This window comes from Ammodytes marinus (assembly GCF_949987685.1).
Source record: "Ammodytes marinus genome assembly, chromosome: 4".
Classification (NCBI taxonomy): domain Eukaryota; kingdom Metazoa; phylum Chordata; class Actinopteri; order Uranoscopiformes; family Ammodytidae; genus Ammodytes; species Ammodytes marinus.
Window position 1 is genome coordinate 5,367,314 of NC_137233.1, and position 24,997 is coordinate 5,392,310.

The 24,997-nt window shown below is 40.9% G+C and overlaps 3 protein-coding genes across 3 annotated transcripts in view; all 3 read right to left on the reverse strand.

Moving 5' to 3' along the window:
* Positions 1 to 1,491: 1,491 nt before the first annotated feature.
* LOC307249430 (zinc-binding protein A33-like) lies at positions 1,492 to 5,997 on the reverse strand. The gene has a single exon (XM_080026145.1). It carries the CDS (start codon positions 5,816 to 5,818, stop codon positions 4,280 to 4,282), a length of 1,539 nt encoding a protein of 512 aa, XP_079882271.1. The 5' UTR covers positions 5,819 to 5,997; the 3' UTR covers positions 1,492 to 4,279.
* Positions 5,998 to 7,392: 1,395 nt separating this feature from the next.
* Positions 7,393 to 11,395, reverse strand: LOC307249244 (E3 ubiquitin-protein ligase TRIM35-like; the record flags this gene model as incomplete). The annotated part of the gene is made up of 2 exons (XM_080025888.1): positions 7,393 to 7,482; positions 10,271 to 11,395. 2 exons carry the CDS (start codon positions 11,393 to 11,395, stop codon positions 7,393 to 7,395), a joined length of 1,215 nt encoding a protein of 404 aa, XP_079882014.1.
* Positions 11,396 to 18,005: 6,610 nt separating this feature from the next.
* The window catches only part of mtss1 (MTSS I-BAR domain containing 1), a 51,536-nt gene continuing 44,544 nt past the window's right edge, over positions 18,006 to 24,997 (reverse strand). Inside the window, exons 9-11 of the mRNA XM_080025889.1 lie at positions 24,418 to 24,568; positions 23,543 to 23,569; positions 18,006 to 21,987 (exon numbers count right to left, since the gene is read on the reverse strand). Coding sequence (XP_079882015.1) covers positions 20,912 to 21,987; positions 23,543 to 23,569; positions 24,418 to 24,568 — 1,254 coding nt within the window. The 3' untranslated portion in view covers positions 18,006 to 20,911. The remainder of the gene's footprint in view (positions 21,988 to 23,542; positions 23,570 to 24,417; positions 24,569 to 24,997) is intronic.

The window sequence follows — 24,997 nt, forward strand, 5'->3', positions numbered from 1 at the left end:
ACACACACACACACACACTAACAACACACTAACAACACACTATATCTATGCAGCGGTTTGATAAGATTTCATGTGAATGTATGTCAACAAAACATCGTCAAATTTTGGGTCCAATGAATCTCCTGTCTGTGTGCGTTCCTTGTGTATGTGTGTGACTGGTGACGCGTTCAAAGCAAGTGACGCAATCACCTAGACCCTCGGCGCTCGTGAACGTTCCGGAACGTTCCGGTCAAAGCTGTTGATGATCTGACCGGAGGTGAGTGATATTCTGCCAACCGCTAACTTTAAAAAAGTCAATTTAAGTTATGATTTGGGTTTCGAATGTCACCAAACTGATGTACCCAGCTCCCAATACTATCCCACTCGTCCTGTGGAGATTTGAGTCCGCCAATTCGAGTTTAAACCGAGTAACTTTTGTGTGATGATAAAAGCTAGTGCTAGCATGATGATTTAGCTTCAACTGAATCAGGCCAATAGATAGACATTTCGCCCCTTCATCCCTCAATGTGCGTGAATTTTACTTTTTTTTTAACCGGGAGAACCGACCGTGACTAGAGTTAAATGATTTTATTTATCGCCACAGGTAGTGAGCTATTCATTTGGTTAAAACATATTATGTGTATTTTGTGTAAATATCTCTGGGTCTATTTTTTTTTATATTTTGTTTTCAGTAGGCTATGTTAGGTTGTTAAAATGATAGTAACACATTCTATAAATAATTGTAATGTTGAATTTAATAAACTGAGTTTCCATTTACTGATAAATCGAGAAATAAGGGATTCCTGGTTATACATTTCAATGTTTATTGTCTAATTATTTAATCTAATTTATTATTATATATATTTTTTTCGCACTGTTTTTTTTTGATGGTTTAATTTTATAATTCTTAAAAGCAAATGTGGACTGTGGAAGAACAACAACTTTACCGATTTAAAGTGTCAGTTAATATATAAATATTTTTTAAATTTACTTTTTAATTATACATTTGATATATTATTAATATATAATATTTGTAGCTTAGAGTTACAAGAACAAAACCATTGATGATTTGACCGTTGGAGAGCCGACGTGACCAACACACACAGCTGAGCTCACTGATTTTATTTATCCCACAGAGAGCTGCCAGTAAAGAGAACCAGAAAATCATCATTCTCTGCCATACCTTTGTTACATCACCAGGAACACAAAGCAGACGGGTTATATCTCTCTCTCTCTCTCTCTCTCACACACACTCTCTCTGTCCTTCTCTCTCTCACTCTCTCTCTCTCTCACACTCGCTGTCCCTAAACTGGTTTGTCATTCTGAGGTAAGTGCCCAAAAATAGCAATGACATGTATTACCTGTGTGTGCGTCCCCGTATGTGTGTGTGTGTGTGTGTGTGTGTGCGCGCTGGCGAATCAGCTGATTATCTCCTTAAAACGTCACAGTAATGCACAACCAAGGTAATAAAACATGATGACATATATATGAAGAACACACACACACACACTCAAAAACTCAAAGTTTTTATTGCTATTTTTTTGGGCACACTAACGATTTTTTTACACAACTGCAGCATGACATTTTTTTTCATACAGCTCTGGGAAAAATTAAGAGACCACTCCAAATGTTCAGTGTCTCTTGTTTGACTATTTATAGGCCTATGTTTGAGTAGAATAAACATTTTGGTTTTATACTATTAACTACTGACAACATTTCTACCAAATTCACAATAAGAATATTGTCATTAAGAGCATTTTCAATAAGTAAGAGATGAAGATTGAAGAAAAATCCAGACTGGTCTCTTAATTTTTTCCGGAGCTGTATATTCAATTAAACTTCTTTATAAACTTGTCTAACACGTGTCACTCGTTGGGCAGCAGCATGAAGAAAATCAAGCTCGCACATGCTCAGTAGAATCTCTTACTCAGCAGAAATGAGACTGTGAAATAATCACAACAGGTTACAGACTAAAAAGGCACATTATCCGTTTTGCCGGCTTTAAATGCTCATCTCGGACAGCTGGTCAGTCTCATTGTGATAGTTTTTGTGAGGATTTGATAGGAGATCCCAGGAGCTGATACATTTTGTAAGTCTGGGTAGATTAATTTAGTCTGTTAAATCTGTGATTCTACATATAAAATAATACAGAACAAAACAATTGCCCACACTGCCTCAATGATAAAGAACATCATACACTACAAAGACAAGTCACATTTGAATTCTTATGTAATTAAATTACTGAAACTTAATTATTTCGAACAATTAATAGCCTACAAGGGGCCAGCAGCGGACCCGGGTTTGATTCCAGCCCGCGGTCGTTCTCTGCATGTCACTCCCCTCTCTGCCCCATTTCAACTCTGTCTCTACACTGTCAATAAAGCATGAAAATGCCAAAAAGAAATATCTTTAAAAAAAAATTAATAGCCTACAACATTTCACCAGTGACACATATAATTCCCTCAACCAAAAAAAAGATGAACTGTTTGATTGAATAAAATAATAACACTACATTTTTTCTACTTGCATTAACTACTCCACAATAAGCCCACGCTCATAAACTACCTATCTTCTATCCCCTATGTGAAACAACAGAAGACTTCCTAAAAAAATATTTAAAATTAAAATAGCCCCAAACTTTAAACTGCAGTAAAAGTGAAACTGAACTCAAATTCCTTCTCTTTTCTCCTGCTGTGAAACTTAAAAATATTTTTGATGACTCAACTCAAACCAGCAGGCAGTTACACACATCAGATGTGGTTGTGGGGTGACCAGCTAACCTCAACTTTTATATAAGGAAACAAACTCGACCGTCAGCGAGTGGGTGTTTGGATTCAGCTTGAACAATGTTTATTTAAATGTCCAAAGAATGTAGTTGAGGTGTAATTTACTGATTAAACCCTTATATCCTGGGAGGCCAACATTTTTCTGAAGCAATCTGTTTATAGCAAAGCCACTCAAACTTTTTAAGCGACACATTAAAATTATGTAGGAATATCTTTCAAATCTCTCTGATACCTTTTACTTGAACCAAATATTCAGTTTCACTCATTCTTAAACACACACAGGTCACCAACAGTTACTTGCTGGTCGTAAAATAGCAAGTTGCTTCTGCACAGAGAACAATGACATACCAATGGGAGTGGCTGTTGAGTAAGCCTTTTTCACAGCAGACATTTTCCCTGCTTTCCAATACCCACATACTACCATGCTATTTAGCATGCCAGAAAAAGAAGTAGGATGTCCCAAAACATGCATGTCAAAGGCATTATACCACAAATACATTGATGTCCTACCTACTACATCCGGTCGCATTTTGCAGTGTTCAAAGCCATTATGTTTTTACAGCTGTACTGACCCACAATCATCTGCACAGTAAAAGTTACATCACGTAGACTAAGCTGCTGAAAAATAACAACCAGTGATGTAAAAAATCAATAAGCAACAGTGTCAAGATCAAGGCACAGTGTTATGACTAAATAGTATCCCTCACCTGTAGCATACTGCACGCAAACTGCATACTTGTTGAGGGCAGGGTTTTACTTATCACAGTAGGAAAAAACACATGTGTTATGAGAAACATTGAGCCCTGATGCACAATACTTATCACTGAAGCAGAAGCCATTATTAATTATATTATTTTAATATTGTGGCATGAAAAAAGCTGAGACCCAGACTCTAGTCACCAACTCTCACCATTCAGAGCATCACAAGTAAATAATTATAGGTTTATATTTGTATGATTTAATTTATCTTTTGATTGTTTATTCCAATGCTCGTATTTGACTTATGATTTAGGGCCTCATCACCAATCTCCTAAGAAAAATCCTTAGTAGTAATCCTCCTCATCAGTATATTCACCATAATATTCACTAGGGCTGCCCCCTGAAAGTAGACGTGAACCCCCGCAGTCGACGTAGAAGTCGAGCCGTCGTTTTCCTTTTCTTTTTTTGGGGTCAGTCAGTGTGCAATAATTAGAAAAGCAAAACATTGACGTTATCATGCCAGGCCAATAGGTAGAGATTATGTGTCACGTTATGTTAAACAAACACCAGAAGAAGGTTGTGAAAACTAAATCCTCCAAATCCCCCGGTTCACTTTTCGCGTTTTTTAAAAGCTCTGTTCTTGGGTTGACGGGTGGCCAAATATCTAGCTCCAATGCACTTTTCTGATTTACAAATAGTATCACTAATAGTCAAATCTCTGGATTGAACAGGTCAGATCTGATTCAACTGAGTATATTCAGAGACAGTGACATACCTAATATTCATCACCATCATTGTTGTAACGGTTGTAAGGGTTATAACCAGTTTGGCGGCCTTTTTAAGGGTAGCATGTTGTTGAAACCCTTGAAACTGTAATCATCGTCTTGGTCTGTGTCTTGGTCTGTGTCTTGGTCTGTGTCTTGGTCTGTGTCTTGGTCTGTGTCTTGGTCTGTGTCTTGGTCTTGGTATTGGTCTTCGTCATCCAACTCTAATAAGTTCTCTATCGGGACATCATCTTCAGTGGCAATATATGGAAACAGTTTCTCAGTGAAAGTGTGTCTGAAGGTGTGTATCTTTGCGCCGGTATGAATATCGTGGAATGACAGCTTTTCGTTTTCCCAGTCCAGATTAATTCTGATCTGTTGAGGTGTATTCGCTGAGAGAAACACTGGTGGCGCGGATGGAGAGCAGGCCTCAAATTCACCGTCAGAAAATCTTATTCTCCATATTCTAGACTGTATTTTCCCTTTCCTCTTGACAGACTTTGTAGCTACACCCAGAGACCAGCTTGTACTGTGACCAACCTCAACCCCCCAGCTTTGAGTCCCTGAGTCAAAGCCCTCAGAGCCCAGGACAGATGGATACCAGTCAATTCGTTCTTGATTGTCAGGAAGCTTCTGTCTCTCTCCATATCTCATACTAGTCAGATCTTCAGACAGGATGAGTTTTGGATGAGCAGTGTTTGGGTCCAGGATCACAGGAGTGTAGGAGACCTCCTCCTTCATCTTGGTCCAGATGTTGAAGGCCAGGTTGCCCAGGTGTTTGGCCTCGTCTATCAGAGCTCCAGAGACCAGCTGTGGATCATCTAGCAGGGGGCGCTGCTCGACTCTTTCCACTGCAGCCTTGTAGTTCTGCAGGAAGGAGACGTCTTCAGCTCTCAGCTGCTCCTCAGTGGCTCTGACTGTCTCTGAAAGAGCTGCTATCTCTCTGGTCAGACCCTCAATCTTCTCCTTCATAACTTTACTTTTCCGCTTCTCTTCCTCCCTCAGAGCAGAGATCCTGGCCTCCTCTTCCTCCTCTAGAAACTGGTGAAGCTTCTCAAACTGCTCCTTAATCTGCCTCTCGATGTGTTGGGCCTGGACCTTAATGTGTGCTGCTGTTTGATTACAGTTTCCTTTAACTTGTTCAAAGTCCTTCAGTTTGTCCTGTAAAGGCTTCAGGGTTTTCTTGAGGTTCTTTCTACAATCCTGAGCAGCTTCATCAACAGGACTGAAACTGTGGTTTTTGTGGATTTTTGAATCTCTGCAGACGACACACACTGGCTTCTGATGGTCCAGACAGAACAGTTTGAGTTTCTCATTGTGCAGACTGCAGTAAGCATCAGACCCTGATGAAGCTCTCTGGTATTTTCTCAGTAAGAAAGCCTCACACAGGTTCTTTAACGCCAGGTTACGAGGAGGATCACTCCTTGATGATCTTCTCTTGCAAACGGGACACTCCTGTATAGGTTTCTCTCTCCACCATCTCTGCAGACAATCTTTACAGAAGCTGTGACTGCACGTCAGAACGACAGGATTTCTAAAGATCTCTTGACAGACAGCACAGGACAGATCCTCCTCTGCCTGGGAAGCCATGTATGCAAGTGATACTGAAAACAGAACTCAAATATGAAGCAAGTCTAGTCTTGTTCCCTTACTCACTTGGTCTCTTGAAGTTGCTTTTACTTTGCTCAGGGTTTTTTCCTCAACTTGTGTCCGATCAGCAGCAGCAGAGCGCGTTGGTATTCCAGTATTTCCGTGTTCTGTCCTGTAGCTGTCCGCTGTACAACAGAAGTTGAGTTGAGCTCTGTTTTTTTCACTTCATATCAGAGTAGGAGGAACAATGTTGGTTTCCTCTATGACAAGTCCAAAGAGGCGTCAACTTTAGTCACGTCATTTCTTTGGAAATGCTTCACCCTTCACTGCAACAAACCAGTTTTAGTTTAGGTTTTCAACCAATAAAAAAACTTGTTTAAAACCAGTTTAAAATAGTAGCAGGGTAGTTTAATGAAGCAATCCCCCAGATCTGAATTTGGACCTTTCACTATACAATGAGAAAATCCAACATTTGATGGGCAACATCCAGGTTGAAGTGGTGTAACTGACCTTCACATGAAACAAAGCCATCTTATCTGCAGTAATATAAGCCCAATGATGACTTTATTTAGAAGGGCCTATGTTTACACACACATACACACAGTCTGATTTCCCATAATGAATTATGTTACACAGAACTTATGATTTTGGCTCCAACTAACGAATAAGGTAATTTTACTCCACTATATTCAGCTAACAGCTACTGTATAGTTTCTAGTTACCTTTCACATCAATGTTTCACAAAAACAACCTTTGATCACTTTATGAAATACAAAGTACAAATGAACTAGTGCCATTTACATATTTACAAACTCACTTTACAAACTTTTTTTGTTGCCATATTACTATTAGGTTAGCCTTTTAATAGATATGCAGTGGCCTACTGAATGTGGACCTATAAAACAATTAACGCTTTTACAAACGTCACCTGGCAGCTCTTGCTCAGAGAGGACACGGTGCTATCTGGCTGCTGCAGGTGGCGGGGGGAAGCTATCAGACTGGCCGTATGGTGGAGGCTGTCAGTGATGAGGAAGAAAGACAGCAGCCGTTGCTACTCTGTTCTGGTGAGCGCGGCTTAAAAAAAAACCTGTTGATGTATGCATCAGTATGGAAAAAATAAATAATGCCATTTAGAATCATATTTCAGTCACAGGGGACATTTTAGTAAGGACAAGGACAAGCTTCTCAGGGCCATTGGCCAGACTAAGAATGGTTCACAAAGACCTCATGAATAACTGAGGAAGAAGTGTAGTGACCCTGCATGGAAGAAGCCCGGAGATCTTCCTGGAGCCAGGCCCAGAGAGAGAAGTGCTTGGTTGCTAATGGGATGCAATGTAGCAAAAGAGGTAAGTGGCACGCCCCACCTCCTCCATCCGGTGGGCCCACCAGTCATAGGAGGAACCGCTGGGTTCGGATTCAATGCCACACGGATGGCAGGGTAGGCCATGGACCTTGATGGACCAGACCCTGGTGGCAGAGGGTCAACTCTCTTTTGGGGAAGTGGCCGGAGTGTGTGCCAGAGGTGGAATGCTACAAATTTGATCTGGTGGGGTTACCCCTATACAGTTTTGGTTCTAGAACCGTACTCCTGAATAGGCGTCTATTCTTCTCTGAAGTTCCCAAGGGTGTGAGGTGCCAATGGGTGTGGGGATATTCACAAATCCCTGGAGCGCCACATAGATGGAGTTTAGCCTATTAGAGGGACACCTCACTAAACCTGCAGATTATTGAGGGGAAAACTGCCTGTAGTCTGTCCGTATGCACCTAACAGCAGCTCTCAGAGTATTCTGCCTTCTTGGAGTCCCTGACGTAGTCCTGAATGGGGCTCCAGTAAGGGATTCTATATTTCTGCTGGGAGACTTCAACACACCGTGGGCAACGATGGAGACACCTGGAGAAGCGTGACTGTGACGAATGGCCTCCCTGATCTAAACCTGAGCGGTAGTTTGTTATTAGACTTTTGTGTTAGCCATGGACTGTCCATAACAATCACCATGTTAGAACAGAAGGATGCTCATTAAGTGTACATGGTACAAGAGTATCCTTTGGCAAAAGGTCCATGATCGTAAACAATTGTTTGGAAATGTTGGATTATTTTTCCTTTTTTGACAAAGGCTAAAGTTTCTTTATGCTTCCAGTCTTTACAATGTCAAACACACAAAGATGACATTGCTCTCACCAGTTGCCATAACCAATAGAAAACATCTCAAAGCCTGCATGGATTAGTCAGATAGGATTAGCTACAGATGAGGAAATATATATACGTATACATTTGGTTGAAGTGAGCATTTAAGCTTGGACTTAATACTGCTACAACTTACTTGTAAGAAGAATCGCAAAGGAAACTGTAAACTGCAAGAATGTTTGAAAAATAGTTACAGATCAGGGTCCACTTACTTTTCATCCGCATCTCACCTTCTTCATCCCCAAATAGAATGTACTGGACTATAACAAATATGAATTATATTAATTGAATAGCTTTATCATAATATATTTATTAATACAATACACACATTTTATTATAATAAATGAGCAATATAAGTTAATAACAAATTGATTGTCGTTTGAAAGGTACTTTAGCACATTATTATTAATAGAGATATAATCTTATTTATTTATAGATTATTTTGCAATATACACTCAACAAAAATATAAACGCAACACTTTTGTTTTTGCTCCCATTTTTCATGAGATGGACTTAAAGATCTAAAATTCATTCCAGATACACAATTGGTACCATTTCTCTCAAACATTGTTCACAAATCTGTCTAAATGTGTGATGGTGAGCACTTCTGCTTTGCTGAGATAATCCATCCCACCTCACAGGTGTGCCACATCAAGATGCTGATCTGACATCATGATTAGTGCACAGGTGTGCCTTAGACTGTCCACAATAAAAGGCCACCCTGAAATGTGCATTTTTTTGCACACACACACACACACACACACACACACACACACACACACACACACACACACACACACACACATACATATGTCTCTCTCTCTTTGTTCCAAAAAAGTGGTGTGTCATTCTGAAGTAATTGCCCAAAACTGTGTGCTGGCGATTCAGCTGATGACCTCTTGATGACGTCACAGTAATGCAGAACTAGGGAATAAAACATGATGACATATATGAAAGACAAACACACACAAAAACTATTTTTTCAACATCAGGGATTTTATTCACACAACTGCAGCAAAACATTTGTTTTCATATTTTCAATTAAACTTCTTTATAAACTTGTCTGACACGTGTCACTCGTTGGGCAGCAGCATGAAGAAAATCAAGCTCGCACATGCTCAGTAGAATCTCTTACTCAGCAGAAATGAGACTGTGAAATAATCACAACAGGTTACAGACTAAAAGGCACATTATCCGTTTTGCCGGCTTTAAATGTTCATCTCGGACAGCTGGTCTCATTAATAGTTGTGTTGTATTTGGTAGGAGATCCCAGGAGCTCATACATTTTGTAAGTCTGGGTAGACTAATTTAGTCTGTTTAATCTGTGATTCAACATAGAAAATAATACAGAACAAAAAAACTGAATTGCCCACACTGCCTCAACGATAAAGAACATCATACACTACAAAGACAAGTCACATTTTGTATTCTTATGTAATTAAATTACTGAAACTTAATTATTTAGAACAATTAATAGCCTACAAGGGGCGCCCTTAGCTCAGTTGGTAGGGCGTCCCCCCCATGGGCCTCGGCCAGCAGCGGACCCGGGTTCAATTCCAGCCCGCGGTCGTTCTCTGCATGTCACTCCCCTCTCTCTACACTGTTAATAAAGCATGAAAATGCCAAAAAAAAAATCTTTAAAAAAAATTAATAGCCTACAACATTTCACCAGTGACACATATAATTTAGCAGACGCTTTTATCCAAAGCGACTTACAACTGGAGCACACATTAATACACCGAAAACAGCAGCTACTACGCAGGGTGCAAGCTAACTATCGGGAGACATTTTAAGGTTTAATGTCTTGCTCAGGGACACTTGGACATGTGGCGGGGAGACTGGGGATCGAACTACCGACCCCCCATAGTTGAGGGTCCACCACCCTATCCACTTCGCAACAGCCCCCTGAGTTACAAACCATCACTCTCAGAATCACTGTCCTCCTCCTCCTCCTCCTCCTCCTCCTCCTCCTCCTCCTCCTCCTCATCATCATCGTCGTCATCATCGTCGTCATCATCATCTGCTGGTAAGATCTTTATTGGGACATCATCTTTAGTGCTGATATATGGAAACAGTCTCTCAGCGGAAGTGAGTCTGAAGGTGTGTATCTTTCCCCCGTTAATCAGATCAGAGAATGACAGTTTTCTGTTTTCCCAGTCCAGTTCAACTGTGATCTGCCGAAGTTTCCTCCTCAAAAAGAAATCATCTGGTGCCTCTGATGGGGAGAAGGCCCTATATCCACCATCAGAGAATCCTATTCTCCATACTTTGGACCGCATTTCCCCCTTCTTCCTGAGAGACTTGGTAGCTACACCCAGTGACCAGTTTGTACTGCGTCCAACCTCAACGTCCCAGCTGTGAGACCCTGAGTTAAACCCCTTAAAGCCCAGGACAGAGGCCTTGGTCCCAAACCTCTCTGGGTTTTCAGGAACCTCCTGTTTCTCTCCACGTCTCACACTGGTCAGATCTTCAGACAGGAGGAGTTTTGGATGAGCAGTGTTTGGGTCCAGGATCACAGGAGTGTAGGAGACCTCCTCCTTCATCTTGGTCCAGATGTTGAAGGCCAGGTTGCCCAGGTGTTTGGCCTCGTCTATCAGAGCTCCAGAGACCAGCTGTGGATCATCCAGCAGGGGGCGCTGCTGGACTCTTTCCACTGCAGCCTTGTAGTTCTGCAGGAATGAGACGTCTTCAGCTTTCAGCTGCTCCTCTGTGGCTCTGACTGTGTCTGAAAGAGCTGCTATCTCTCTTATAACAGCCTCCATCTTGTCCTTCATCATCTGGGTCTTCTGCTCCTCTTCCTCCCTCAGAGCAGAGATCCTGGCCTCCTCTTCCTCCTCTAGAAACTGGTGAAGCTTCTTAAACTGCTCCTTAATCTGCCTCTCTGTGCGTTGGGCCTGGACCTTAACGTGTGCTGCTGTTTGATCAGAGTTCCCTTTAACTTGTTCAAACACCTTCAGTTTGTCCTGTAAAGGCTTCAGGGTTTTCTTGAGGTTCTTTCTACAATCCTGAGCAGCTTCATCAACAGGACTGAAACGGTGGTTTTTGTGTTTTTTTGAATCTCGACAGACGACACACACTGGCTTCTGATGGTCCAGACAGAAGAGTTTGAGTTTCTCATTGTGCAGACTGCAGAGAGCCTCAGACCCTGATGAAACTGTCTTGTCTCGCTCCAGTAAGAAAGTCTCACACAGGTTCTTTAACGCCAGGTTACGAGGAGGATCACTCCTTGATGATCTTCTCTTGCAAACTGGACACTCCTGTATAGGTTTCTCTCTCCACCATCTCTGCAGACAATCTTTACAGAAGCTGTGACTGCACGACAGAACGACAGGATTTCTAAAGATCTCTTGACAGACAGCACAGGACAGATCCTCCTCTGCCTGGGAAGCCATGTATGTGATAAGTAAGTGATACTGAAAACAGGCCTCAAATATGAAGCAAGTCCAGTGGTGTTCCCTTACTCACTTGGTCTCTTGAAGTTACTTTGCTCAGGGTTTTTTCCTCAACTTGTGCTCGATTAGCAGCAGCAGAGCGGGTTGGTATTCCAGTATTTCCGTGTTCTGTCCTGTAGCTGTCCGCTGTACAACAAAGGTTATGAGTTGAGTTCTGTTTTTCACTTCATATCAGAGTAGGAGGAGCAATGTTGGTTTCCTTTATGGATACCATAAATGGTATCAACTTTGGTCACACCATTTCTCATAAATGCTCTACCCTTCACTGGAACAAACCAGTTCCAGTTAAGTTTCGGTTTTGAGTCGTTTTAAAGTAGAGCGGTCAAAGAACAGCTTGTCTCCTCAGTTTCCCCCCAAGAGGCTCTTTCCTCTTTGCAGCAGACAACCGATCCGTTCTCTGCATGTCATTCCCCTCTCTGCCCCATTTTATTTCTGTTTATCTGCACTACCAATAAAGCATTGGAAATGCCTAAAAATACTTATCTAACATGCAACAATTAAAGGCCTACTTCACCGGTTTGAATATGAAGGTGTATTGAATTCTGAGATCCTATGTAGTATAAATGTGCGAAAAAAATTTAAATCGGTTCATCCTAGCCTGAGAAAAGGCAGAAAGAGTGTTTTTTTTAACCCTATATTTCTCTTTCTCGTGACATCACAGAAAGAGAAATATAGGGTTAAAAAAAAACGTACTTTGTAAATATTACTGTAATGTCACAGTAAAAGACATCACAGTAATATTTACAAAGTAAGTTTTCAACAACTACCTCTCTAGCTTAAAGGTGCAGTGTGTAATATGACATCATCAAGAAAGTTCTACAAAGTTCTAGAATGCAGCGCTCCCTGGGTAACCCCACCCCTTTCGAATAATAACAGAAGCTACAGTGGCCTTCAAGGACAAGAACAATTCTAAATTTTAAACAATGCACCTGATGACATTCCAACTATGACACTTTCAAGATGGCGGCACTAGGCCTTGGTCCAAAATATGCAGAAATATGGACATATATGAGACCCTTTCTAAGGGGGAAAAAATAATTCAAAAAATGTTTTTCACTAAATTATGCACTAAATTAAATGTACTTATGGATATTATAATTACTTTCTACAAAATCTGCTAGGAAATAAAACCCACAATTCTACACACTGCAGGTTTAAGGAGGTTGAATAGCCCTGATCTACTGTATGTAGGGGGAAACAGTCTTTGTAAATCCTCCTCAGCTGTGTATGGCTGTGTGCCCTCTGCTGGTGCAGAGTGGAAGTGCAGCTGGTGCAACACACCTGAAACACAGACACTGTATTTGTGCTGAGTCACTGTGACGTGGCCTTTGAGTCAGTGAGCAGCTGCCACACAGAGAGAGTGTGTGTGTGTGTGTGTGTGTGTGTGTGTGTGTGTGTGTGTGTGTGTGTGTGTGTGTGTGTGTGTGTGTGTGTGTGTGTGTGTGTGTGTGTGTGTGTGTGTGTGTGTGTGTGTGTGTGTGTGTGTGTGTGTGTGTGTGTGTGTGTGTGTGTGTGTCACAGAGAGTATCTGGGCCTGAATCTGACTCCACACTGACGAATGCCCTTAGATCTCTACCGACGTATCTGTGTGTTATAAAAAGGGAAAATGACTCTGTACACAGTCACAACAACATCTGATTTACTGGATGGAAGTGTGTGTGTGTGTGTGTGTGTGTGTGTGTGTGTGTGTGTGTGTGTGTGTGTGTGTGTGTGTGTATGTGTGTGTGTCTGTAATTAAAATCCCCTGCCATACCCAACTGTTGCCCCTGAGCATGACGATGACTCACACAAACAGCAGGTGAGGAATAGAGAGAAAAGAATGAACGAGAGAGAGATGAGATTGAATAAAAGACGAGTGAATCATTGTTGTTTAGGCGATTCAAAAGAGAGAGAGAGACAAAGAGAGAGAGAGAAAGTTGACTCACTCCTTTGTCTCTCGCCCACCGCTGTTGATATAGGATACATTCAATTTTGACCTTAATACTGGAAAAACATATTACATTACACAACACTCTGCTCCTGTCTCCTTTGACTACTTCTATATGATAACAATTCTGGTTCTTATTCTTAATAGTGCGACAATATATATCCGCTTTTCATATCATATAAATCACCATTATAATATAATGAATGAGGTTTTTCTTCCCTCAGTCTTCCCTTGGCCCAGCTGTCCTGTTAATCCTAACCCTACATTTTACCATGTATGATGTCACCCATGGTAAAATGTAGGGTTAGACAGTGAGACCATCAAACACTCTTTCTGCCTTTTCTCAGGCTAGGATGAACCGATTTCTAAAATCTTTGCACATTTATACTACACATAGGACCCCAGAGTTCAATACACCTTCATATTATTTCCACCGGTGAAGTAGGTCTTCAAGCTAGTCCACGCTGTTGTGATAAAGGTTGTGATGCTTCCATTTGGATTGCTGGCAGTTACCTTGGTGATATATAAAAGCCGACTAGTAGGCAGGAGAAGAATTATATCAGAGTTTGATGCTGTGGCCATTTCCTGGAAGCAATAAATACTGAACTCCAAAATATAATATGATTTGTTAAGACGGTTTAATCTGCAATCGAGAATAAATGTGACGTCTGGCTACTTGAGAATCCAAATGCAACTCTCTCTCTCTGGGGGTTAACGAGTGCGTCTGTGTGTCTGCGTTTGATTAAACTTCGTCTGGCCGCAGCATGTGTGTGTGTGTGTGTGTGTGTGTGTGTGTGTGTGTGTGTGTGTGTGTATGTGTGTGTGTGTGTGTCACATGGGAAATAACTCACTGAGATGATCCTGAGGTGACAACGCATGATAACAGAGGGGACAAATCACAGCTTACTGCAGCACGGGCCGCACACACACACACACACACACAGGGTTACATTTGCTCACGGTAACCACTGGAGTTGAGTGTGTGTGTGTGTGTGTGTGTGTGTGTGTGTGTGTGTGTGTGTGTGTGCCACGCCCTGGGATAAATTACACCCTGGGGATCATGGGTAAATCACTGCGGATGTTTAACCTCAAAGCGTCAGAGTCAGAGCGGCCGGCAGTTGGTCAGCTCTGTTGCTATGACACAGATATGAAGATGAGAGATTGCCGTTGTCCTTTTGCTGAGTTTTGGCTGAAATTGCATATGAGATTTCTCTTTTTTTTTATATATATAATCCTGACAAAGGGGTTTTTAATGGGAGTTTTTTCTCAGCCGAGCTAAGGGTCTAAGGGCAGAGGGTGTCATACTGTATGGAATGTAAAGCCCACTGAGGCAATTGTCTATTTGTGACATTGGGCGATACAAATAAAACTGATTTGATTTGAAATTGTGAATGGAGATTTGTAGTTCTACATAATCACATAATAACAATAGTGTGAATGCTGGATGCCCAAGCTGCATTCACACTATTGTTATCTGAATTTTAATTATTTATAAACCCCAGTATCACAAGGTTGCCTCAAGGGACTTTACAGGCTGTACAGCAAACTACTGGGCCCCTAAAGTGACATGGGAAAAAAAAAAATGCCATTTCACTTCCGGGCCTCCGTAGAAGACAGTCCCACCATCCTTTTTTAAATGATTAAAACTGTCATTTATTGATGTTAACTTTATATTTTGAGCTGGTGGACTTCAATTTTCCGATGTGACCTTGGGTTTTTAGAAAATTGTGAAGTTGTGGCACTTTTACAATGAATTTAATAAATAATCGTCTGATAAATTGATGATAAAAAATATTGTAAGTTGCAGCACAAGTCACAGTTTTTGGTGGTCACAAACACAATGCATCAGATTTAACAAAAATAATGTGATATTCAAGACCAAGTAGACAGTAAAAAAGACCTTGTACCGTTGTATAGCGGAAGTAAATGTAGGACACAAAAGAAAGTACAACCACAAATGATGAATCAAATATTATTATTATTATTATTATTGATCCCACAGCGAACATCAAAAGATGGAGAACAAGACGTTTCTACATTCTGTTGGTTCATGTCGTTCGTAAACATCCGTTAAAAGTCTTTTGTTCGTTTGTCGACAATTCAAATCATCCAATCAGGCGTCAGATCCTCAAACATCAGGAAGTACGTCACTGGGTTTTCCTCAATTCAAAAGCTTTTCTACAAAAATATGACGAGTGACGGTCGGGAACCAATCACATCGTCCGATCAATGAATCAACAAAAATACAATCAAGATATGTTTACATACATTTTTTTTTTCAATATAGATTTTTAGATCTCTCCCGGGAATTGAAGCACTAATATATACACACACACACGACCGCTGTAGGGCATATTGGGACCAATCAATCAATCAATTAATCAGATGAAGTTACCGTCCACAGAAGTTTGTCAGACTATTTCAGAAGGCTGCGTTTATGTCTCACCATCAATATACAGCTCCGGAAAAATGAAGAGACCAGTCTGGATTTTTCTTAAATCTTCCTCTCTACATAACTTATAGAAAATGCTCTTAATGACAAAAAAAATTACTGTAATTTGGTAGAAATGTTGTCAGTAGTTTATAGTATAAAACCAAAATGTTCATTGTACTCTAAACATATGCCTATAAATAGTAAAACGAGAGACACTGAACATTTGGAGTGGTCTCATTAATTTTTTCCAGAGCTGTTTATAAAAACTCAGACCAACAGGACTGGACTGCATTACCCAGCATGCAGTTGGTCCTAAGCCTGGATTTCCCAATCAAATCAAACTGCTGAATTTGGTGAGAATTTAAAAACAAAAAGTGACATTCATTACATTTTTTAACTGTTGCATATTTTCTTTGAAGTTCATTTTCCTGCATTATAACCGTCTCTGCATCTTTGAGTTTGTAATTCTTGTGGAAAATATACTAAAGTATTTTTCATTATAACTTTGGTTCACACTTTTTGAGATATTTTGGTCAAAAAATGTATCAGAAATAGCCACAAATAAACTGATTGATAAATGTAAAGCTGAAAGAATTATTTGATTGACATGAAAAGGAATTGGCAATCATTTTGATGATCCAATTGAGTGTGTAATTCTTGTGGAAAATACTAAATTGTTTTTATTATAACTTTGGTTCCCACTTTTTGAGATATTTGGTCGATCAAATGTATCAGGAACAGCATAAAAAAGTGGATCTAAAATAAAGTAAAGCTGAAAGGGTTAGTAAAGGAATCGGCCATCTTCAATTCAAGCAAAAATGCAAAAAAAAATTAAAAAAATAAATCTCGGTTCTAGTTTACAGATCAAAACATTTCTGATTGTAAAATGAAAATCTTTGGTGAGAACCTACGGGCTCTGGGAAGCGTTCATTTACGCTTTTAAATATATTCTGATATTTTATAGACCTAATATCTGATGCATTAATAGCGTTTTCATTAAAGAAATGATTGCCACATGAATTGATAAAAAAAAAATATACATATCATCAGTTTGTCTCTAGTAAACTCCTCGTGTACTTCAACCCCCCCAACCAAGGACCCCATTCTTCTTCTTTTTTTAAAGATTATTTTTGGGCATTTTCAAGCTTTATTAGACAGTACAGAGTTGAAATGGGGAGACAGAGAGAGAGAGGGGGGGGGGGGGATGACCTGCAGTAAAGGTCCACGGGACGGATTTCAACCCGCGACCACTGCAACGCAGACCAGAGCCGATATGGTACGCGCTCTATCCACTACGCCACCGGAGCGCCCCGATCACCCCATTATTCAACTGTATATCCGGCCCTGTTTTCAACAATATTCCAAAACTCGAAAGCAACTTTTACAGGCAACGTGTTTACGTAGAGTCGGCTTGACAACCGGCAGGAGCGCAAGAGGTTTATGAATAACACCATGATCGGATTCAGATTTGGAGATTATTTTCGCCAAAAGAAATGTGCCAATTGTAACAAACTAAAAAGCTGTTAACCTACAATGGTTGTCTTAACTCTACAACAAACTTAACTCAGGGTATTGTAGATTCTATTTTAGACAAAAACAAAATGAGAACAGATAAGATTAATAAAAATATCACACATAACCAAATTCAGAAAATCTAAATAATTTACCAACTTGGAACAGGGTCCTTTATAGAACCAGCTATCGGAGCCCAGCCAAGCTCTGTATATAAAACACAGTTACAATATAAGTTTAAAAATCAACATAATCAAATGTCCTCATAGTCCTGCACCAAATATGCCGAGTTGAACGGTCTTTCAAGTTTGAATGGCGACTTAACAGTATTTAATTAATCGTAGGGAAGGGAGCTGAATTTAAAAACAAACCAAATTCTAGCAGTAAATGTGTTAAACATATTAAATCTTGTGTTTGTGGCAACTGAAAGATATTTAAGTTATTTTAATGTGAACCTTTAAAAAAAGTAAAAGTCACAGTTGTTTGCCTTCGAAGGCTGTAATGGTAACACAGCCATGTCGGAAAAGGCACAACAAAATCAATAGTTATTTTTTATTCTACCGCAGAAATTATTAGTTTTTTAAACAATGTAATGTCATGTGAGAAAATGTCAGTGTTAACTGGTGGAATAATTAACAAGAGCTGAAACAATTAGTTGATCAGCAGACAGTTAAAGGTACAGTGTGTGGAATTTATTCAACATTTTTCAGAACAGACTTTGTAGAAATGGAATTGAGAAGTCACAATTATTTTTTAATGCACCATCTTGCACACGTTTCTACAGTAGCACATAACGGACCAACTTTACTTCCTTATTTATATATAGTGGGCGTCCGCCAGAAATGCACCTGTTGGAAGACAAAGAAGTACTATAAATAAACTAAATACATCTTCACCTCATCACTTGATATTGTGGAAAGACTTGAGGCAGTGGTGGATGAAGCCATCTTTACTAACTACAACTTCTTGTCCTTGAAAGCCACCGTAGCTTCTCTACAATTCTTCCAAAAGGAAAGAATCACTCCAATCTAGAATCTCACCACTAGATGTCGCTAAATACTCTAATATTACACACTATACCCGCGATTGATTGTCGTTTTTCAAGCAAAAGGGTTAAAAATAAATTTGGAAGTGCTCTCTCATGGGCAAACTATGCGATGGAGACACCATTTTCTAAATAAATTAAAACATCTTGCCGTCTGCATTGACATTACTTACATAGCACATAGATTACAGTACAGATCTTGGTCATGAAAATGTATTTGGTTCTTTATCAAACATTGAACATAATATTAATGTTAAAAAGAAAACATCGGCACATATGGTTCTAAAGTTTCTATCTCAAGTTGAAAATCTCTTTGGATAAAAGCAGCAGCTAAATTAAATGTAATGTAAAATATGATATCTGCCTCAAACATCGGGTGTGGTGGGGCGCCCTTAGCTCAGGGTGGGTCAGTTCTCTGTATGTCCTCCCCTCTTTGCCCCATTTCAACACTGTCTCTCCAATCTGTCTAATAAAGCAAAAGAAATGCCCAAAAGATAATCTAAAAAAAAAAAAATGATGTAGTTCAGGCTCTAGTTGCTGCATTGATTGACATTAAAAAAAAAAAAATCATTTGGTAGCAGAGGGTTAAATTACATCTTCCAAAATGGCGGTGTGTCCCATATATTTGCTGATGATGGCCATCAAACCAACTCTACTCGTCTTTATAGTTTTTGCTTTTCATAGCCCGCTATGTTAACAGCAAATATTCTCGTCAATAGTCGCTTCTCTTTAAAACGACAGCGTTGCCTCTAAAAGTTGCATTCATGTCATGTCACCGTCCATTTCTAATTCCTCACATTGGTCAGCGATTTATTCAAACAGTAAAGCAAAACATTCGCTAATCGCACACAGTAACAGTTAACAGCTCCCATCAGTGGAAACTAGTGTCTCATCTTCAACTTACAGCCCTGGAAAAAATTAAGAGACCAGTCTGGATTTTTCTTAAATCTTTATCTCTATACATTACTTATTGAAAATGCTCTAAATGACAATATTTTTATTCTGAATTTGCTAGAAATGTTGTCAGTAGTTTGTATTATAAAATCAAATTGTTCATTCTACTCAAACATCTGCCTCTAAAGAGTAAAACAAGAGACACTGAACATTTGGAGTCAGCGGTCTCTTAATTTTTTCCAGAACTGTATATTCAACTTTCAGTTACGCTTCACAGAAAGTGAGCGAGTGACCTTTTTTACGACGTGCCCTTAAGCAAAAAAACATTCAACATCTCCAGTTGCTCCCGATTTTTTTTTTGTTCTAATATATTTACAATCTACAGACATTTTTCCCCACAATCCTGGTTTTGATTTTTGGCTTTTCTTGAAGACGACTATGAACAAATCAAACGCTCTTCGACGACTGAAATTGCTGTTCAGATATATACAGCTCCGGAAAAAAATTAAGAGACCAGTCTGGATTTTTCTTCAATCTTCATCTCTACATTACTTATTGGAAATGCTCTTAATGACAAAAAATGTATTGGAATTTGGTAGACATGTCAGCCGTTTATTTTATAAAACCAAAATGTTCATTCTACTCAAACATATGCCTATAAATAGTAAAACGAGAGACACTGAACATTTGGAGTGGTCTCTTAATGTTTTTCCAGAGCTGTATACTGGACTAACACACAGCCAGCAAAATGAAACATCCACATGCTATGGTTCAACCATTAGACTGAGTGGAGCAACTTAACTAAGTACTTATCCCAACCCTTTCTGGGAGTCTAGGAAACGGATCTGAGACACAACAATCTTCCTTTCTGGCTTATTAAAGGTGCACTGTGCAGTTTCAGGGGGAAGGGGGATTTGTTTACATTCACAGAGCCTGAGGTTATCTTACAAAACGTACATTCTCTAAATGTAATTCTTTGTATTGAATAATTTTATCATCATTAATCAAAACTAAATTATTTCAAGAACCTGGAACCAAACGTAAGACAAGAATATGTTTGTAAACCAAACTGTGGGCCCTGCTGCTGTAAACAACAACAACAACAGTGAAACCGTAACTTTTCAGGAAGCTTTCTAACTTCAAACAGTGTTCCAGGGATCACATTTTCCTGTGAGGAAAGTTTGTTTTAATCAGTTATTGAGAATATACTGAAGACAAGATTCACTTCTCTGACACACCCAAAAGTTACACACTGCACCTTTAAAAAAAAAAAGAAGCCAAATAACGATCATGTGACCAGGAAGTAACTTAAACAATCAACAGTTCTACGGGGGTAAGACTGAATCAGGCAAAAACTTTACGCACAATCGAAATGCAAACATGAACCAAAGAAAAAAGGCAGAAAGATAGTCGCTCGGCAACAGGGAAAAACAGAAAAAAATGCTTCAAAACAAAACAAACAAACAAACCTCTAAATCGCCTAAAAATAGAAGCAAATAAAATAAGATAAGATAAGACACACGATTGAGTTCCAGCGATTAAATCAGTCCTTTAAATCAGACACAGGAAGTCTATTTCTTTGATTCAGATTCTGTCTCTTCTTAGGTGCATCTTTTAAACTAATAAACAGTTTCAAATCACTCGTCACATGTGATTGGTTGGCGGGGGAGGGGGCAGCATGGGCGCAGAGCGGTCGTTTGTGAGGGTCCGTTTGAGCTTAACCCCCCTGATCTTACTCAGCATATCTCTCTCTCCTCCTCCTGCTGCTGCTTGCTGCTGCTGGGGGGGTAGTGGCTCTGGGTCTTGGCTGGAGGGTGGAGGTGCCAGGGGCTGGTAGAGAGCGCCGTGGCCCAAATCGGAGGCCTGTTCCTGGGATAGAGGCGGCGGGAGGAGCTCGTCCTGCCGGTTCTGGTGGAAGAGCATCTGTTTCTGCTGCTGGTTTAGCAGTTGTTGCTGGAGTTGGTCTTGTTGGAGCTGTGATTGTGGATGAGGAAGCGGAAGTTGATGCTGAAACATTTGCTGAATGTGAAGTTGCTGGTTTTGCTGTTGCTGAAATTGCCCACGTTGCTGTAGATGATTTAGTTGCTGGTTGCTTTGCTGCTGTAGTTGTTGTTGCTGCTGCTGCTGTAGTTGTTGTAGTTGTCTCTGTTTGACATTGCTGCCCTCCTGGTAGGGTACAGTGGGTCCGGGCACTGGAATGGGCATCTGTCCCGGGACCAGTTGATAGTACGGGGAGGATGAATGGGGCGGTAAGGCACTGAGGCTCTGTGTGGAGTTACACAGTTTACTGTAGCCTAAACCTCCCGCTCCGACCCCCACCCCGCCGCTAGAGGTCGCTGTGTACACACTCTCATCGCTGCCGTTATTCCCCGGAAAGGCCTTGAGGGGAATCTGTGGGGTGCTTACGGGGAAGGGCACCCCTCCGCTGATCGTGCCCCTGCGATAGGCCGGTTTGGACGATGGTTTGCGCCTTATGGTTGCCGTGTGAGATGCCAATTGGCGAACAGAGCCGCCAATCAACTCGGGCTCGGCCAATAGGCTGACGGTGGAGGCGGGACGTTTGGACTGAGCGAACTTCCTGTATTGGAACCCGAGGTCGGAGTTCCGCGGAATGGTGGAGGATTTGTCAAAGTCGGATTGGTTGTTGTTGTTGCCGTGGGAGACGTGATGTAATGAGATGGAATCGGAGTCTCCGTGGAGAGAGATGGACTCGTAGTCGACTAGAGAGAGAAAGAGAGAGAGAGGGAGAAAGGGAGAGAGAGAGAGAAAGGGAGAGGTAAAGAGAGTGAGGAGAGAGAGAGAGGGAGGGGGGATGTAGGGGGAGGGAGAGAGGGAGGGGAAGAGAGGGAGAGAGAGGGAGGGAGAGATAGAGAGAGAGGGAGGTAGGGGAGGGAGAGAGAGAGACAGAGAGTGGGGGGGAGAGAGGGAGAGAGAGAGAGAGAGAGAGAGAAAGAGGGAGAGAGAGTGAGGGAGAGAGAGAGAAAATGTCATTTGATTTTGGTTTTTGAAGCAGTATGTTTATCCCTATTTTAAACAACATGGTTTTGGGACATGACACATATCTTACACAAACATGCAAGTAACAAAGGCAACAACAAGACAGATAGAAACAACAATAACAATTATTTAAAAAATATATGATAGAAAATTGGGCAGGAGCAACATTATCGTAGAAGGATGTTACAGTCACATTTATTTAAGGAGGTATGTTAAGATGTCAACAGTACTTTACTGGCAAGATAACTCTGAGATATGTATTCATTTATATATCATTCATATATTATTTTTTCCATTATTATCATTGAAAACAGTATTTGTGGCATTGCATTCAGCCTGACCAGTGTGTTCTGGATTATCTTGATGACATTTGATAAACATCTGATCTGTTCATCTGACAGACAGACGACAGAAGCAGCAGGATCGTAATTACATCAGTGACTCACTGCTCCTGTGTGTGTGTGTGTGTGTGTGTGTGTGTGTGTGTGTGTGTGTGTGTGTGCGTGCGTATCAACAATAAGGTGATGCATCATTGTGGAAACTCTTATCTAACAAAATAGGGAACATGCAACCCAAATTTAATTTACACACACACACACACACACACACACACACACACACACACACACACACACACACACACACACACACACACACACACACACACACACACACACACACACACACACACACACACACACACACACACACACACACACACACACACACACACACACACACACACACACACACACACACACACACACACACACACACACACACACACACACACACACACGTTCTGGATAATGAAGTTTAAAAAGGACGTCACTTCATGGATATGATGTTAAACTATACAAAGCTCATACGCAGACAGAGCAAAGTAAATAACAATGTTTCTATATTTTTGGCTCGTATATTTGTTTTTAAATGTTTCATTTGAGATCCTAAGAAAATGTTATAAATGTTCAAAAAGCTGTTTGATGTGATTTAAGGAGTTGAGAAGGCAGACAGGCAGGCAGACAGACAGACAGCCAGACAGACAGACAGACAGACAGGCATACAGACAGACAGACAGACAGACAGACAGACAGACAGACAGACAGACAGACAGACAGACAGACAGACAGACAGGCAGACAGGCAGATAGACAGGCAGACAGACAGACAGACAGACAGACAGACAGATAGGCATACAGACAGACAGACAGACAGACAGACAGACAGGCAGACAGACAGGCAGGCAGACAGGCAGACAGGCAGACAGACAGAGACCTACCATAGATGGGAGGATCTCTCTTTACAGCTGGAAGAGAAGGAAGGAAGTTTAGCCAAGAAAACACAAAACTACAGAGAGAACCAGAGGAGAGACGGAGACCCAGAGACGCAGAGGAACACGAGAGGAACTGGTCCATAACTGAGACAGACAGAGGTTCATACTAACAACAACAGGACAGGGAGAGGTTCAGTCATGTAAGGGTTAAGGCCCGACAAGGTGTCCAGTTATCAGGAATTAAGGGACGACGTGGAGGCGAGAACTGTCCGACGCGCAGCCTTCACAAAAGTAAAACATACTGTATATATAAAAAAATATATATTGTACTACATCTAGGTGTCCATACATCAGGGGTTAATCCACACCTATGGAATGTTCTCCAGCCAATCAGAATAGAGTATTCACACAGACTATGGTATAAAAAGATGATTAAGAATGAGTTAGAGCTCACTGAGTGAGGGTATGTATGTTACATCATTTTGCAGACTTATTTGTTGAAGCAGCAACTGTGTTATGATCTTTGAATGCAGCAGGTCAAACCAACATTTATTTGATTAATTATTAAGAATGAATTTGTAAGAAATCCAATTTGTTAGAGCACAAAGTGTTACGACGTGAAATATTGTTTCGGTGCTTCACGTTTGTGCCTCTGTACGAACTGTTCGTTTACGTGTGTGTGTGTGTGTGTGTGTGTGTCTATGTGTGTACACTCACTGTGTGTGTGTGTGTGTGTGTGTGTGTGTGTGTGTGTGTGTGTGTATACTCAATGTGTGCTTGTGCTCACTGTGTGTGTGTGTGTATTTGTGTGTGTGTGTGTGTGTTTGCGTGCTTGTGTGTGTACTCACTGTGTGTGTGTGTGTGTGTGTGTGTGTACTCACTGTGTGTGTGTATGGTGTCCTCGGAGCAGGACGGGGTGGTGGTCTGGGTGCTGTAGCCGCTGGAGCAGTGCAGAGAGTCCCGGCTGCTCCGCGGGGCGTCTGAGTTCAACGCTCCCAACGTCAACGCCAACTGATCCCGGGCCGAGCAAGACTGAGAGACAGAGAGAGAGAGAGGATGGTCAGGTTATTAAGTTCACTGTAAATTGCATGGCCTGTGTGTGTGTGTGTGTGTGTGTGTGTGTGTGTGTGTGTGTGTGTGTGTGTGTGTGTGTGTGTGTGTGAAAGAGTGAGTGAGTGAGTGAGTGAGTGAGTGAGTGAGTGAGTGAGTGAGTGAGTGAGTGAGTGAGTGAGTGAGTGAGTGAGTGAGTGAGTGAGTGAGTGAGTGAGATAGAGAGACAATGGTGATGTTATTTAGTTTACTTTAGTAAAGTTTAATTTGATATTTATAAAATGGCATGGCCTATGTGTGTGTGTGAGTGATTGAGTAAGTGAGAGAGAGAGAGACAGTTAGTTACTTAGTGAAAGAGAGATACTGAGTGACACTGTCTGTCTGCCTGCCTGTCTGTCTGTCTGTCTGCCT